The 16,726-nt window shown below is 52.8% G+C and overlaps 1 protein-coding gene across 1 annotated transcript in view; it reads right to left on the reverse strand.

The window, feature by feature from the left end:
* The window catches only part of Mgat5b (alpha-1,6-mannosylglycoprotein 6-beta-N-acetylglucosaminyltransferase B), a 66,308-nt gene that overhangs the window by 14,929 nt on the left and 34,653 nt on the right, over positions 1 to 16,726 (reverse strand). Inside the window, exons 9-11 of the mRNA XM_048451912.3 lie at positions 6,977 to 7,108; positions 5,613 to 5,746; positions 1,116 to 1,246 (exon numbers count right to left, since the gene is read on the reverse strand). Coding sequence (XP_048307869.3) covers positions 1,116 to 1,246; positions 5,613 to 5,746; positions 6,977 to 7,108 — 397 coding nt within the window. The remainder of the gene's footprint in view (positions 1 to 1,115; positions 1,247 to 5,612; positions 5,747 to 6,976; positions 7,109 to 16,726) is intronic.

Raw genomic sequence — 16,726 nt, forward strand, 5'->3', positions numbered from 1 at the left:
CTTGACCCTGTCATCTTTCCTGTCTCTACCTCTCAAATCTTGAGATTACAAGTTTGTTCCGACTATACTGCTTATGGGTCATAGGGCCCGAACCCTGGACTTTGTACTCTAGGGAAGCACTCTACCAACGGAACCACATTTCCCGGCCCAACCCTGACTTCACAGTCTGCTTCCTGCTTGTCTCCTGTCCCTCCCACCCTCAGCCTTGTCTGTGGCTGTGCCCAGGAACTTGCCCGTCCTCACAGGGACCCAGGGAAGACTGCTCCTTAGCCCCTGCTGTCCCCACTCACTCCTCCCCACCCTAGGACGTCCGTGGAGCTAGTGTCAGAGTCCAGGGCTCATCCTCAGGGACCCCACAGTGCAGTTACCATGGGAGTCAGGCAAACGCATACACCTGGGGGCTTCTGTTCCATACCTGGAGCTGCCTCATCACCATGGAGCACAGGGACAGAGAGAACAGGTTAGTGACCAGAAGCAGGCATCAGCCCTCACAAGTATCCCGGGATGGGGGACCAAGGCTGGAAGGGAGGGTTCTAATTTCTAAGCCCCACCCCCACTGCTCACCCCACCAAGTTCCACTCTTGCCTAAGTCTGCCTGTGGGGCTATGGGGCAGGTCTCTGGGAGCAGCCCAGGGGGTGAGGGGGGGAGGGGACTGTCACTATATCACTGGGGACTATCCTGAACCATTAGGAAGACATGTAGTCTGTCCTCCAGGGTGCAGAGCAGTAGATGGAGCTGCAGAATTCTGGATTCCCTGCAGCCGTGCCTGGGGCTTCAGGTGAGGATTGCAATCGCATGGGCTTTGCAGAGACAGGACTGGGCAAATCCTGGAATTGTGTGGCCGGAGCCATCACAATGTGGATGTGATCTGCTCTAGAACCAGGTGTGGTAGGCGTGGCCAGCACTGGCATAGACATGACCTATGTGGCTGTGACAGGCACTTAGCGCAGTGGACGTGGCTTGTGCCAGAATAGGTGTGGCATGCACTTGAAAAGGCACGGCACGTTCAGTGGACACGTCCAGCACGGGCATGGGTGTGACCTGCACTCGGGCAAGCGCCGTTCTACAGCAGACATGGTACGGTCGGCAGGGCAGTGGACCTGCTGGGGCTCACCTTCCAGATACTCGCCTCCTTGCCGTACACCACCGCCATGTTGCTGGCCTTGTTGTCTTTGATGAGCTGCTTCTCGGTCTCATTGAGCTCCTCGGACACGAAGCCCATGAAGGAGTTGTCTGGGGTGTGAGCTACAGCCCGGCCGCAGAGGGGGGAAAGATGGGGTTATCAAACAGACATCCAAGCAGCAGCCCCGGCCTCCCTGGATGGCCTCGCCCAGGAGTTCCTACTGAGTGTGTGGGCACAGCATCTGTGGGTGAACTGGCCTGGACTAGAGACTGTCACAAAGCTCAGAGCAGAGAACCTACAGGGCCACCTGGCTCCCAACTTGTTTTAGGATGACTGACTTGACTCTGGTAGCACAGCCAGGACTACCCTCTCTGCTCAGTCTCTTGTCTAGGGTACTATCTCCATCTTGGCTCCTTTCTCCCACCCCACACACGTCTCCGCAGGGCTTTCTCCTCCACTTCTCCCCTCCCCTTGCCCCCAGGCACACTGACAGCTGTCTCCCTATCTCCAAAGTTCTTTTCTCTAGAACAATCCTTTCTGATTCAGGTCCCAACAGGTTCCTAGACTTGCCCATGATCCCAGGGCCATGCTCCCTCTTGCTCTACCCACTCCTCTTGGTGGCTTTCTTTGCCCTGGGGGCCTAGTCTTTGACCCGACTCTCCCTGACAGGAAGTTCTAATACACACCACTGGGTTATTCTTGCCAGAATAAGGTCAGGCTACAGTGGTGTCAGCTCATCTGTGTCCCCAGCTCACCTCAGTGTCCCCAGCCAAAGCACCGCCACGGTCACATCTCCAACCTTTGTTCTGCCTTTGTTCTGCCCCACTCTTTTCTAACAAGATTCCCCCCCATCCCGCAGTCGCTCCACACACCCCCTTTACCTCCTGCCCCCATGAGTCTCTCTGGGGTCCACCAGCCTCCCTTGGGGTCCCCTGGCTGGTTTCCCGTTGAGAACACAACAGAGAATTAAGACAAAGATCTCCTAATTCTCTTTCAGAACCCGAGCCCCAGGCAAGGTCTGGCTTCCTCACTGTCCCTCAGGGGCCAAGTGAGTTTTATCTCTTTTAAATAATGTATTTATTATTTGCTTAGATTTTCAGAAAAGCAGCATGATTGCATTATTGTTCAAAAATTACCCAATACATTCAATTTGCCCAACAGATTATATAATCAAAAGGGTTCTCTCCTTATTTAAGTAATGCTTAAACTTATTGAAGAAATTCCTTCTCTTGCAATCGTCCGCAGGACTGAGCACAGATGAGGTTCTCAGATCAGATGTGGGCAAACCTGCCGTCTTAAGAACCAGCCACCAGGTCTTCTCTCTTGTTCCCTCCCACGGGTCTGGCCAGCTCTGGTAGCCATCCTGGGAGGTGCTAGGACCTGGAACCACGTGTCACCCTGTTTCCTACTCCAGATACTTATGATCTGTACCCTAGCCTCCCTCGGCAGGGAGAGGTGTGCTAATCAGACAGTGTGGCCGTGGGGAGTCCAACAGGTGATCTTCGGTTGTCTTTTACCTTCCCAGTGTAACTGGGGTGTCTCTGACCCTTTGAGTCTCCTGCTTCTGCCTCCTAACTTCTGGGGTTATAGGTGTATGCTGGCATGCCCTGCTTATATGGCACTGCAGAGGAAACCCAGGGTCCTGTGCACGCTAGGCGAGCCCTCTGCCAACTGAGCCACATGCCCAGCCCCTGGTGCTTCCCACCACAATGCCTGGGAAAGCTCATGCCCCTTGGCTGGTTACAGACTAGACCCAGGCCTCTCCTTGGCTTTAGGACATGAGGAGGAGCCCTGTTCGGAGGCCCAGAGCTCTCTGTGTGGGTAACCAGAACAGGGGACAGTTCTGCGGTCACCTAGGTTCTTCTCAATGTTAGAAGCACCCGCTCCCCAGACAGGCAGCCAGACCCTCTCAGACCCTCATGGATGGATGGATGGATGGATGGATGGATGGATGGATGGATGGATGGGTGGGTGGGTGGATGCCTGGCTGCCTCCCTTCTCTCTGCCTCCAGCTGGACTGGCGGCCTCCCTGTTCTGGTGGCCTCCCTCAGCTGAGCAGTTGAGGACACATCAGGACTGCCCTGCACTTGACAACTCCACCAGAAGGGACAGATTTAGAATGTAATTAGCTGAATCCATCAGTGTGAATGGACAAGGAAGCATGGTGACCAATAAAAACAGCAGGAACAATTAAACAAAGAACTCTAAGGGTAGGTAAAGGTTAGGCCGGGAAAGGGAAAGAGCCAGCCTGGGCTATTCAAGACACTGTTTCAAAATTCTAAGAAGAACAGAATAATTAGAAGGTGAGGAAGCACACAGTGTTTAGAACAGAAGATGAGGGAATCAGTACAAGCAATGGGAAAAAGAAGAAACATTTGACTTGGGGTTCAGGAAGATGAATAGGAGTTTGCAAGTCTAGAACTCCAAATTCAAAGAGCTTTACCCTGGGGCAAGTCTTCATTTTTCTCATGCAGATTCTTTTAAAATATTTTACAGCATTATTAATTGATAACTGCGTGTATGCATATGTGTGTGCACTAGTGTGTTGGGGTGCCCGTGTGGAGGTCAGAGGACAGTTTGTGGGAGTCTGTTCTCTCCTTCCACAGTGTGGGTCCCAGGAATTGAACTCAGGTCATCCCTTGGTGGCCAGCACCTTTCCTTGGTGAGCCATCTCGCCGGCCCCTTGTTAGGTTCTTGCAGAAGCCTCTTAGCCGTCTTCTGCCCCCACACGGACCTCTGCCCCTTTGTCTGTCTGCGGCCGGTCAGCACACTGTGCCTGTAGAACACAGCGGCACTTGCCTGGTCCCCCAGGCTCCCGTATTACCTTTGTAACTTCTGAGTGGATCACTATCCGACACTCAAATCCCACATCTTTCCCTACTCAGGGGCCCCTGCCCTCCGCTTCATATCCTTCCCCTCCAGACTTCATTCCGCGTTATACCAGAATCACACTCTCCTCTGGAACCCACAGAACTTCCAAATGGGCTCTCAGCAAAGAGGGGTCTCCACAGAGCGGTGTGTCCCCAGATAGGTCGCAATACCCCTCTGGGTCTCAGTTTCCTCATCTAGAGACTGCAGGGGCTGCAGGAATTGCGCTACATTTCTGGGAGTTCATGCAGTCATTACTCACTGACCACGGTCTCTCACGTCTGCCCGGTGCAGCGTGAACCTGAGCTGCTGACAGAAGTGCCACGAGTTTGCCGCTTTGAATAAAGATCACATCCTCTTCACATCCCTGGGAACTGCACGGAACCCACTCTGCTCTTGATTTAGACACATTTCTAACGAGGCGGCTTATCTGGCGTTCTGGCCCAGAGCCTCTGAAGTGTCACAAATTAGATGCTTACGATGCCACTCCGCGCGCGGCAGTGAAGGACTGTAATCAAGAACGACAGCCGAGGGCCAGAAAGATGGCTCGGGGTGGAGGAGGTGCCTGTTGCCAAGCCTGACAACCTGAGTTCGATCCCAGGGACGGAAAGAAAGGACAGATTCCTGCAGGTTGCCCTCTGACTACCACACTCTTGCCATGGCCTGTGTGTGCTCCACTGCCGCTGCCCCCATGTGCACAAATTAATAAATAAATGTAATAGGATATTTTAAGTGACTCCAGATAGACCCTTAAGCAAGAACCACACAGGACTAAAATCCCAGCACTTGGGAGGCTGAGGCAGGAGTTCAAACGCAGACAGGAGTACATATTGAGACCATACTGAGATTGTATCTCAAAGTTTTAAAAGGTGGGGAGACTGGTGGTGTAGCTGGCCTAACATGCACAAGGCCCCATGTGTGATCCCCAACACTGGGGGTAGGGGAAAAACAAGATATAAATGGCCATCTCTCAGCCGGGCAGTGATAGTACACACCTTTAATCCCAGCACTTGGGAGGCAGAGGCAGGCAGAGCAGATCTCTGAGTTTGAGGCCAGTCTGATCTACAGAGCAAACACCAGGACAGCCAGGACTACACAGAGTAACCCTGTCTCTAAAAACCCCAAATCAGTCAACCAAACAAAGAAAGCAAATGGCTGATGCCGGGCTCCTAAGGCTGACCTTCCCTAGCTGCCTTCACTCCCTCCCTCCAGGCTCACCTGTCTGGAGCCTGAAGGAGTTTCCATATTCTTCACAGCCTTCCAGCTCATCCACCTGCTTCATTACCACCCCCTTGTGCAGAGAAGCCCCTCCCAGCTAGCTTCTCTGGTTGGCTTGGGAAGCTTTTGGAAGGCCACTGGGTCCCCTGCTCTGAGCTATGTGCTTCTCAGAACTCCCAACCTTGGGTCAGCCACCAGCCTTGGGCATACCTCATGCAGTCTCTGATTCCTGCTTCTCTTTACCCAAGGGGATGGCAGGTGCATGCTGAATCCATCCCACTGGCCCAGGAGGAAGGGCACCCACCCCTGCACACACGAGGTGGGGGAAGACCAGCCCCTGCACATATGGGGAGACCCACCCCTGTACACTTGGGGAGACCCTTCTCTCCCGGTATCACTCACGGAACATGGTCATGAACTGCTTGGGGTTAAGGTTCCAGTAACCCCAGTTGGTCCGGTAGCCGTGCAGTGTGGCATACTCCTCGTGGTTGTATGCTGGCTCTGTCCCAAAAGTATCGATGACTCGAATTCTGCACCTGTCCTCCCCCAGAGGGAACAAGGTTGAGATCATACCTTTCCGCATGTCCCTGGACTAGGGGCGTCTCTGTGGCAATGTTGTGGCTAGGTCATGGAAGTACAGTACTTGGCAGGGGCTTCCCGTAGGGGCTGCCTCACCATGTGACCACAGCAAGAGCTTCACCCTCTCCGTGCCAGTTTCCCTGACAGGAATAGCAGTCCAGCTGCCTCAGGGTCGCTTGGTCACTCTTAATGCCTGACCCCTGGTTGGTACCCAGAAGCCAAACCATCACCTCCACTGGGAAGGCTAGGAAATGAGGTGGTATCTGAAGGGGGTGGGATATCCCCTCACTGCCTACGTTCATTTATGAGCTATGCTTTATTGTGAAGAACAGTGCCCATGACCTGGGTCCTGGGGACCTGGGCTTGGGAGACTGCTCCAAGCTTTCTCTGCAAGGGTGCCTCCTCCTAGGTTTCAAAAGAGGTTCTGACGCTGGCTTCCCTCCTCCACTGTTATCCCCCTGCCCCAAAGCTTCTTCTAGTCTAACGCCCAGAACTCCTATAGGATCAGCTAACCTAAGGCCAGGTCACCTTGGTGGCTTCAGAAACCCCACCCGCCCATCCTACCCCGAGTGGCTACTCAAGAAAGGTGCTGACATTTAGACACCCCCACGCAAAGCTGCCAGGGATCAGCGTTCTTCCGGGTGACCCAGAATCTTGCAGACTGCTGAGATCGGCAGGATTCCTGATTCCCGGGGAGAGCTGGCGGGGCGGGCAAGATGGCAATGCACAGACAGCCCACATTAATAATAAAAGCAATATCGCTGGCCGTCACCTTGCTCTAATAAAAATCACACTGGGTATTGATGGCATTAGAGCACGGGAATGAACATTGGCGCTCTCGGTGCTAAATGAACCCACTTCTGCTGGCTGCGGCGCACTTGCCTTAGCTCCTGGGGCCACTGAGGAAAGGGCATTGGCTGACTCTCCCACGTCAGGGGCTCTCTTTCCCACCCTCCTCACCCTCACCCACTGGGATGCCTCGGGCCCTCCATCCAGGTCACCTCCCATCCTACCAGGCTTCAGCCCCATCCCGCAGAGGGATGGACGGCTCTAGAGGGCTATCTGTGATCTGGTTGGAGTGGGAAGGTGAAGGCTGAGACAGGAAGGGGGGGGCATGTAGTGCTCCACCCTGGCAGGAGGGAAGGCATGGTGAAGGTCTGCAGTCCCAAGGGTCCCTGGCCTCTCACCGGTACTTCTTGAAGGACAGGCCCATGTGCTGTTTCATCTGCTGAAGGCCATGATAGTCCGTGTAGATGAGGTCAAAAGGCAGAGGCACGGTGAGCGGACAGTTCCCCCGGCCTGGCGGCACCCCTAAGTTACTGAGAGAAGAGCCCATTAGAGCCTGAGCCCCGAGAAACCCACCTTCTTGCCAGCCCTGCGCCCACCCCGTTCCTACAGCCCAGGATGGGAGGCGAAGGGATATGGCCCAAGGGCAGGGAAGGCAAGAGCACACATTCAGAGATGCACCAGACAGGTGGCCCCAGACAGCAGTATGAACTTTTCAGTGCACATGGGCCTCTTCCTAGGAGCGGGACACACATACACACACACTCATGCACGCACGCACACACGCACACACACACACACTCTCACACAGAAATCCGCCCAGGCTACTTTGCCAAGCAGTGGACCTGGCCTCATTCACCTGCCAGGAGGAAGGGGGTTTCTGTAAATCCAGGGGGCTGAGTTTGTTCAGAGAACAGCTCTACTGTTCCAGAGTGCCATGAACGTGAGCCAGAGTCCTCAGGGTCCCTTCTGTGCTCACTCAGAGCCAATGATTCCAACTGTCATGGCTGACACAGCTCCTGTAGGCCTCGGGGGACTCTCCCTGCTCCAGCCAGCCATAGCACCGAGTCCCCTGGAACCAGGGGCCTTCCTGTGCATGGCACTTTACAAACACGACAGTTTTGTAAAATGACCCAGAAGCTATGGCTGGGTCAGAAAGGAGTGGTGACCCTCTGTTGTCTGGCAGGAGCTGGGTGTCAGTCATTCCACCTCACGGAAGCCTGAAGGACATGGCTATGACCTTGCGGCTTCTTTCAGAACAACCATCTGCCCAGTGGTCCCCCTGGAGAAGGCTCTAAGCCTTGGCACAGCCACCACAACCGCCGATTTCAGCATGGTTAAGCACTCAGCTCTCTCTCTGTAAAACTATCGCCTCCCACTCGGGCCCCTGTGGAACCGACTGGGAAGCCCCCTGGCTTCTCCCCTGTGGGCCTGCTCTAGCATTCAGTGAGCCTGCACTGAGCCCCAGTGAGAGACTGCTGCCCATGGCCCCCTCCACCTTTGCCTTATACTGGACCAGAGTAGAGCCCTGGGCTGAAATAGCACCACACTTGGTGCTGCTCCTGTGTGACACACGCATCACTCCCCTCAGGCCCTCCCATTTAACACGCATCTTGTAGGATATTACAAGGTGCCAAGCCCTGTGCCCCATGAGACTTTGGTCCTTGGATAATGAAGCCCCAGGAAGAGTGGCCTGGCGAGGGATGGGGATGTGAGCAGACAGGGCAGGCTTCAATCAGGTCCAGCTGCTGGGAGCTGACTGGGTGTTGAGAGCAAGGAAGACCATGTCTAAATAGGCCAAGAATGCTAAGAGAATCTTCCCATCTCAGCTCCAAGGGGTGCAAAGCGGCCATTTAGCAAGCTGGATGCCCCACCCTTTGCCTCTGCCAGGCCATTGACTGCCAGCAGGAACAGGATGCTAGGATGCTGGAAGAAGCCCCAAGGCCTCCTGGGAGCCCAAACCATAAGCAACCTTGGGCCAGGGAGATGCTGGGTTCTGACAAGGACAGATTCATTAAAGACACGGGACCATGACTGATCCATTGCCTGGTTGTGTCTCGGGCTCTCTGAAGTAACTCAGGTGGAAAAGTACCAGCCCAGAATGCACAGTGCTGTCTGTGCACGCTCAGCACATTCCCAGCCCAGGCTGGGGGAGGGGCCGGTGCACACCACCCTCTGGACAAACCGCGCACAGGGGCCCCTTTCCGGTGATGTAGATGGCACCTGCCTGCAAGACTGCAAAGACAAGATTCCAGGGTTGGGGGTATTGATGAATATGGTGGCATCAGGGCTGGATCTGTCCCTACAGGGCATGACAGCATAAAGGGTGGGGAGAGCAACTTGCCTTGCTGAGCTGTTCCCCAACCATGTGTTACCTAATGCCAGAGACTGTGCCGTGGAGGTAGGAAAGCAAGACCCTAACAACCTCATTCCTTTTCTTTTTTCTTTTTTTAAAATTATTTATGTGTACAGTATTCTGTGTGCGTGTGTATACCTGCAGGCCAGAAGATGGCACTAGACCTCATTACAGATGGTGTTGAACCACCATGTGGTTGCTGGGAATTGAACTCAGGACCATTGGAAGAGCAGGCAATGCTCTTAACCGTTGAGCCATCTCTCCAGCCCCCCTCATTCCTTATATATAAAACCTTTAATCTGGCCACACAGTCTCTGCCCTTTCCCTCCTCTCCTGTGAGAGCTACTTTCCCAAGATCCCCAGTTATCACAGAACACAGGCTTCTAAGGCAAGGATCTCCTAAGCCAATCAGTGATGTGGAATGGGCAGAGAGCTCACGAGCTATAGCACCCAAAAGCAGTTCCCAGTTGGAGACTTCATGAAATATTTGGTGGTGTTTATCAATGCTGAACCACCATCTCTACTGTGTGGGGCGTCTCTGCTGTGCCCTTTTCTTCACTCCCAAACTCCTGTAGCAAAGCCAGCACCCACAAAGGAGCCTCACAGCTGCAGCTCCCCAGAGCACCTGGTGAGCGGGAGGCAGCACTGGCTCTTCTCTTGGCCTCACACGACTGAGAGATACAAACTAAAGGACTCAGGGACCCTTGCTCTGGTCCTCTCCTTGCAGATGCGAGGAAGGAGGTGGCTCTTCTCCTCCCAGTGGGAATCTGCGTAAAATATGAATCGTGGCGGGTCTGGGCACTGGTACTTACACCTAGGAAATGACAGGTCTCCTTGTATCTTTCTGGTTGTTTCCAGGCAACATGTGCCACCCTATTCCTGGATTTCCTTGATTTTGTTTCATCTGAGACAGGGTCTCACTATGTAGCCCTGGCCAGCCTGGAATTCTCTATGTAAACCAGACCAGTCTTGAACCTGCGGAAATCCACCTGCCTCTGCTTTCCCCATGCTGGGTTTTAAAGTCATGTGACACCACACCTGACTTCCTCAGTTAGTCTTGACTGTCACCTTGGCTGGATTTATAGCCATCAGGGAAACACATCTCTGGCAGGATGCTGAGTATTGTATTTTACAAGGGTGCTAGGATCCGAACGCAGGCCCTCGTGCTTGTTCTATGTAAACAACAACACTGTGACAACGGCAATTCTAAATAGCATTCGGTAAGATTTGCCCACGCTCCTGCAGGTGACGGGAAGCCCCTCAGCCCTTGGACACCAGGGCTTTGCGTACAGCAGGAGAAGCGCTGCAGAAGGACTGGGAGAAGAAGAAGGCTGGGCCCTGCGTGCCTTTTTCAGGGAGGAGGGAAGGAGAAGCTGCAGCCTCCTTGCCTGAAGAAGGACTGCATTTCACCTTCTGCTGACTCCCCGAGGGGAGGTAGGCAGAGCTTCATGGCTCCCAAAGGCACCTGGGTTTCAGGGAGCAGAAAGGTCAGCTACTCACGGGGGTTGTAGGTTTACGGCCTGTAATTCATGGCTGTATTTTATGGGCGATTTTACACTAAGTGGTTGGCTGGAGCTGCCGCTTGAATTGGGAAAACGCCAGCCTGACAGTCCCCAGCCAGAGGTGGCTCAGGAGGCTGCACACAGTCCCAGCCAGGGGACTCGCCTCATGCCTCAGTGTCACTATACCAGCTCTTGCTCCACGGACCCAGAGTCACAGAATAAGATGTCGGAGCTTATCCAAGGAAGGGTCGCTCCACTGGAAGTTTTTAGAACTGCCGAATCTGGTGGCCAGAGAGATGTCCCTTGGATCGACCACCTGGGTGGAATCTACACACACAGATGGGTCGGTGAGAGGGCTCCGCAGGTAAAAGCACCTGGTGCCAAGGCTGATGGCTTGAATTTGATTCTCGGAACCCACATTGTGGTAGAATACTGACTTGAGCAAGTTCTCCTCTGACTTACACACACACACACACACACACACACACACATAAATTAACACAGGGGTAGGGAGTGGATAGGGTGGTTGCCCAAGGACATGGGACACTCTCATAAGTCACCTGGGTCCCTCCACCTCTTTGCTCAATACAAACCAATCCATGCAGAAAAGCAGCATCCCGGGCTACAGAGATGGCTACCGGAAGTCTTGCAAGCATAAGGAACTGAGTCTGTTCCCCAGTCGCCATATAAAAACCTGGATTTGGCGGTGCACGTACATAATCTCAGTGTTGGTGAGGTGAGATCTCTTAAGCTCTCTAGCCAGACAGCCCATCCTAGCCAGCTAGCTCCAGGTCCCAGTGAGAGATGCTTTCTCAAAAAACAAGGTACAGGCTTGAGATGTGGCTCAGAGGCTAATGTGCTTGCCAAGCCTACATGAGGACCTGAACATGTAACCCCAGAACCTAGAAGAAAGCTTCATATGGGGCCTGGGGAAATTTCTCAGTGGTTAAGGGCCTTGTTGCTCTTTCAGAGGACTGATGTTCAGTCCCCAGCATCCACCAGGTGGCTTACAACTGTCTGTAACTCCAGCTCTAGGAGATAGGATACTTTCTTCTGGTTTCTATGGGTACCAGGCATGCATGTGATGCTCAGACACACATGCAAAGCACTCATAAATGTAAGATAAAAATAAATAAATCTTTTTTGAAGAGTTGAACATGGCAGCTCAAGCCTGTAACCCCAGCTCTTAAGGGTGGAGGGAGGAGGATTCCAGGAGCTCTAAGTAAATCAAGAGACCTTGTCTCAAAAAGTAAGGTGGTGGTGGGAGCTAGAGATATGGCTCAGCAGTTAAGAGCACGTCCTACTTTTGTAGAGAACCTGAGTTTGGCTCCCAGCACTCACATTGGACGGCTCCCAACAGCCTGTAACTCCAGCTCCAGGGGATTCCATGCCTCTGGCCTCTGTAAGCACCCAAGTTCACATCCACACAGAGACACATACATATAACTAAGCATAATTAAAATAAATATCTTTATAAAATAAAGGGGCATGATGATAGAGGCAAACACTGAACATGCACATGTGGACTAGCATGCATACACACATGCATGCAGGTAATCATACACACACACACACGCGCGCACACACACACACACACAAGTGCATATGCACATACAATGCTGGCTTCTGGGAAAAGGAGGAACAGACCTACAGTATGCTAGGGACAGTCTTAATTTTGCAAGAAGATTTGAAGCCATCAGACTGTACCCTGTAAAATGGTTAAGACAGCACATTTTATGTGATGTGCATTTTACAATAATTAAAACAACCACCTCCTCCATATGCTTGGTTCCCAGCATTCTGCCTCCCAGAAGCACTGGGGTGTCATCCTGTCTGGGAGTCCCAGCTGGTTGCAGACAGTATAGGGCAAAAAATCAGCTCCCTCACTTTCTGCCAAAGATCAGAGTAGGATGGGGCAGAGTAGGAAGCAATATGGATTTTGGTACAATGAAAAACCTCTGTGGACACGAGCTCCTCACACAAGGCTGCTGGGCGACCATGCACACACAAGACCCTGCATCCCCTTGCTGTCTGCCTTTGCTGCTGTACCCTGTGCTCAGAGGACTCTCTGCTGCCTCTCCTAAGCTAAACCCCTCCCCCACTCTTATTTCTCTCCAATAATCTCTCCAGGTACTGCTCACATTTGAGGAGAAACTATTCTCTTCTCCTCTCTCTCTCTCTCTCTCTCTCTCTCTCTCTCTCTCTCTCTGTGTGTGTGTGTGTGTGTGTGTGTGTGTGCGTGTGTGTGTGTGTGCGTGTGTAGGAGGGACCTAATTAAAACAATTTCCTACAAAGTGCTCAAATACCTTTGACTCCAGCAATCCTCGTCTTCCCCAGATGTGCTACACTGCTGGGAACATCTGACCAGGCAGCCTTGAACGTCCTGTCTCTCCTGCGGGCTGTGCCCATCACTTTAGCATCATTGGCATTGCCCTTCCCTCTTATATGATCCAACGCTACTGCAGGTCACTGTCTCCGTCCCAGAGCATCAGGGGGCATAAAGAAGGAACACAGAGACCTAACTGGGCATCTATCGAGTTTCTCAAGAAGCAGGGAGATTGCTAATGGAGAGTTATAATCCCCTGCCAGCAGGGCTGACCATCCTTTGTCCAATACAGGGCTGCTGATGCTACTCCGATGAGCTCACCCTCAGTTCCCGCCTCCTGGAAAGGCAGGTGTCCTTGGATACCTTCCAGCACGCACAGGTGCTCTCAGAGAGTCCCGGACTACAGTCAAAGAGAATGACCAGGTTCCCACAGAACAAGTGGCTCAGAGGAAACAAAGCACAGAATTGGGTTCAAAGATATCAGCTGCCCCTTTGCTACTGGTCATGGGCCAAGAGATACAAAAGGGAAACTGAGGAACAACATCCCTCTGTGCTGGGCAGACACAGCGAGTGGGTTTTCTATGGCTAACACCTTCTTGCCCCGTGTTCTTTGCTGGTAAGCAAGCTTACGGCTAATAATAGGGCTGTGTCTCTCCCGGGAGAGTGCGGGAAACCAGATGCTCACCCCTCCAGCTAGCAAGCTGCCACTGCTCTGGGAAGAAGGAGTGAGGAGTGGCAGGTTTATATAACCTAGGTGTGCTGATGTCAGGCACGATCAGACTCTCACCCACACCCTGTTCCCAAGAGCCAGGACCGACTGCCTCAGCAGCCCTCAGTGGTCATCATTCCCAAGGATGACCCATTTCAGCTCTTGATGCCCAGACTGGCCCCTGGGGCCCTCTCTCAGGTGAGCATCACATTCCAGGGGTTCTCAGGAGCCTGTGCTGCTCCACAAAGCCTCTCTGAGGATCAGTCTGTTTGTAGGTCTTGGGACGCACAAAGATGGCGGGGCTCTTGTTCCAATCCCGGAACAAGACTTCCTTGTTGTGGGAGTAACTTCCGCTGCCTCAACCAATAGTCGCTGAAATACGAGCCCACAGTGCAGCGGGGAGCGACTTCCGCTCCATCAGCCAATAGCTGCTGAAATACCAGCCCACTGGGGCATGGTATATTTCTCTTTTAAAAAGAGAAGCAGATCCGAATCAGGCCCTTTTTGGTTCCGGCTCTTGGTTCCGGTGCTTGCTCCTGGCTCCTGCTCCCGGCTCCTGCGACTTGGCTCCCTTCCTGACGGTTTATGGTGTATGTAAGTTTTACCCCCCCAAAATAAATAACCCCTTAAAACATAACTGGTGTGGGATTGATTCGCCGATAATTGACGCCCAACGTTTAGTTTAAGAACCGCCCCACCCCCCCACCCCCAGCTCGGCCTCCCAGGATACACAGGTCTGGACAGTCTCTGCCGGCTTACTTTGCCCTGTTCGGCACGGATTGCCTGAGAGCATTCCCTGTGAGACCAGCCAAGGGGTTTGGACTCTTCCCATGAAGAGTCGGGGAAAGCAGAGCCCTGGCTCCCGGGAAACAACGTTGTTATCATCTTCTAAGTTGATAAGTTGAGGCGGGTGCTAGGAGTATCCAGTACTTCCACCAGTTCCACCAGGCTTGCCCTGACTCTCCGGGGAGGCCAAAGAAGCGACTTGGGCCTTTTCTATGGGTGGCACTCTTCTTTCTTCCTAAGGGCTCTTGGTCCATCCCCTTCGTCCTCCTTCCCAGCCACCACCAAACAGAACTCCCTGCCTGCCCTGTGTGTTGTGGGACTCACAAAGCATGGACCTCTACATGAGAGCCTTCAGGGCTCTGAACATCAAGGAAGGGAAGGGAGATGACTTCACAAGGATGAAGTCCTGGGTGAAGAAGAAGATGAAGAGTTGGGACCAGCACAGCCCGATCCCAACTCCTAGGGAGAGACTGAGTGGGTCTAGTGGTGGGATCCAATGTTCAATTGTTGGTGCCAAAATCTTGGATAGGTGACACAGGAGAATGTCTCACCACAGTCCCCACCCATCACTAGAGGCTCAGGAGAGAACCTAAGCCATGAGGAAGGGAAGCAAGCTGGAGAGTGAGAAGCTCCATTGGCTCAGTCAGAGACAGCCATGCCTCCTCTTGGGGGCGGGGCACTGTGTAGAGAGAAAGTGTCAAGTCCAAGCAGGCTTAGCCCTTTTCCTGCTTATGCATTAGAAAATATTTAAAGCACTCAGATAATTATAGAAAATAATATAATGAGTTCATGAATACTGCACCTCCACTACCAAGCCTGGCTCCCACCTCATCTCGACCGTATTTGGCTTAATTATTTTGTTTTACAGAATAACGTACTACGAGTGTGATGATGGGCTGCCAGGGTAGGCTCCCTTGTCCTCCTTGCGTCTCCCAAGCCTCCACCTACTTCCACAAACCCTCTCCCATCTTGTCTCAAAGCAAAGCTGCAGTCACCACAGGTGACACTCAGTTCCCTGGTCCCCTCCCTGGACCTGTGTGCACATATCACTCCCAATACGAGGTCCCTCTCTTTTTTCTCCTGTTAGCACAGATGGCTGAACCTCTTGGGCTGTCCCCTAGGGTTACCCTCAGTCCTAGGTCTTCAACATCCCCCTCGGTGAGCTCCTTCACAACAGCGTTAAGACACAGTGAAACTGTCCCACCTTGCACACCTTCTGACAGAGCCTGTCTCTGCAGAAGGTGCGAGGCCTCATCTCCGTTCCCATGGTTACGATGGTATTTGGAAAGGGGGTCTTAGAGATGGAATCAGTGCTAAGATGGGGTCACTGAGTGGAGCCCTAACCTAGCACGATTGGTGCTCCTAGCAAAGAAGGGAAGATACACAGAGACCCACTCTGAGGGAAGAGGATGAGGAGGCCAAGGATGGGTCACCTGTCAGTCAGGAGCACCGAGGCCCTCACAGCAGGGGCTGGACCAGCTCAGAGGACCTAAGCCCCCCGCAAGGTCGAGCCTCCGATTCCAGCTTTCAGAACCTGCTCTCTGAGGACCCAGTTGGTGGTGTTTTGATTCATCACTCCCTGCTTCACCCCTTTCTCACCGTGACACCGCCCACTTCTTTAACCTCTGTTAGAGCCTATCTCTCGGAAGAGGCCACCCAGTCGCTGTTACCCAACCATCTTCTCAATCTATAGTCTCAGTGCTCAGGACTCAACCAAAGTATCATATTCTGCAGTTGGCAACGGCATCCATGTCACCAAATTCCTTCTACACCTCTTTGTCTCCTTCTTATACGACTTTTATTTGGTGTCTGTGTTGAACAGTTTTATGTCAACTTGACACAAGCTAAAGTCATCCGAGGGGACAGAACCTCTATAGAGAAAATGCCTCCGTAAGATCAGGCTGTAGGTAAGCCTGTAGGACATTTTGTTAATTAGTGATTGATGGGAGAGGGCCCAGCCCACTGTGGGTGATGCCATCCCTGGGCTGGTGGTCCTGGGTTCTATAAGAAAGCAGGCTGAGCAAGCCATGAGGAGTGAGCCAGTAAGTTGATATTAGGTATCTCCCTTCGCTACCTTCCACTTATTTTTTACTTTATATTTTTGTTTTTTGAGACAGGGTTTCTCTGTATCACTCTGTCTGTCCTGGAACTCACTCTGTAGACCAGGCTGACCTTGAACTCAGAGACCCACCTGCCTTTGCCTCCTGAGTGCTGGGGTTAAAGGCATGCTCTCCACTTTATATATGGAGGCAGAGTTTCTCGTTGAGGCTGGAGTTCATCCTCATAGCCAGCCTAGCCAGGCATCTTGCCCCAGGAATTGTGCCATTACCTCCTGAGCACTCGGATTACATACAGGCAGGCTCCCTGGCTCTGGGCTCTCAGGCTCCAGCTCTGGTCCTCACAGTTACACTGCAAGTACTACTTCACCCACCAAGCTGCCTCCCCAACCCCTTCCTTCCTGTCTTGCTTTCT

This window comes from Myodes glareolus, chromosome 9, assembly GCF_982192425.1.
Source record: "Myodes glareolus chromosome 9, mMyoGla1.1, whole genome shotgun sequence".
Lineage (NCBI taxonomy): Eukaryota > Metazoa > Chordata > Mammalia > Rodentia > Cricetidae > Myodes > Myodes glareolus.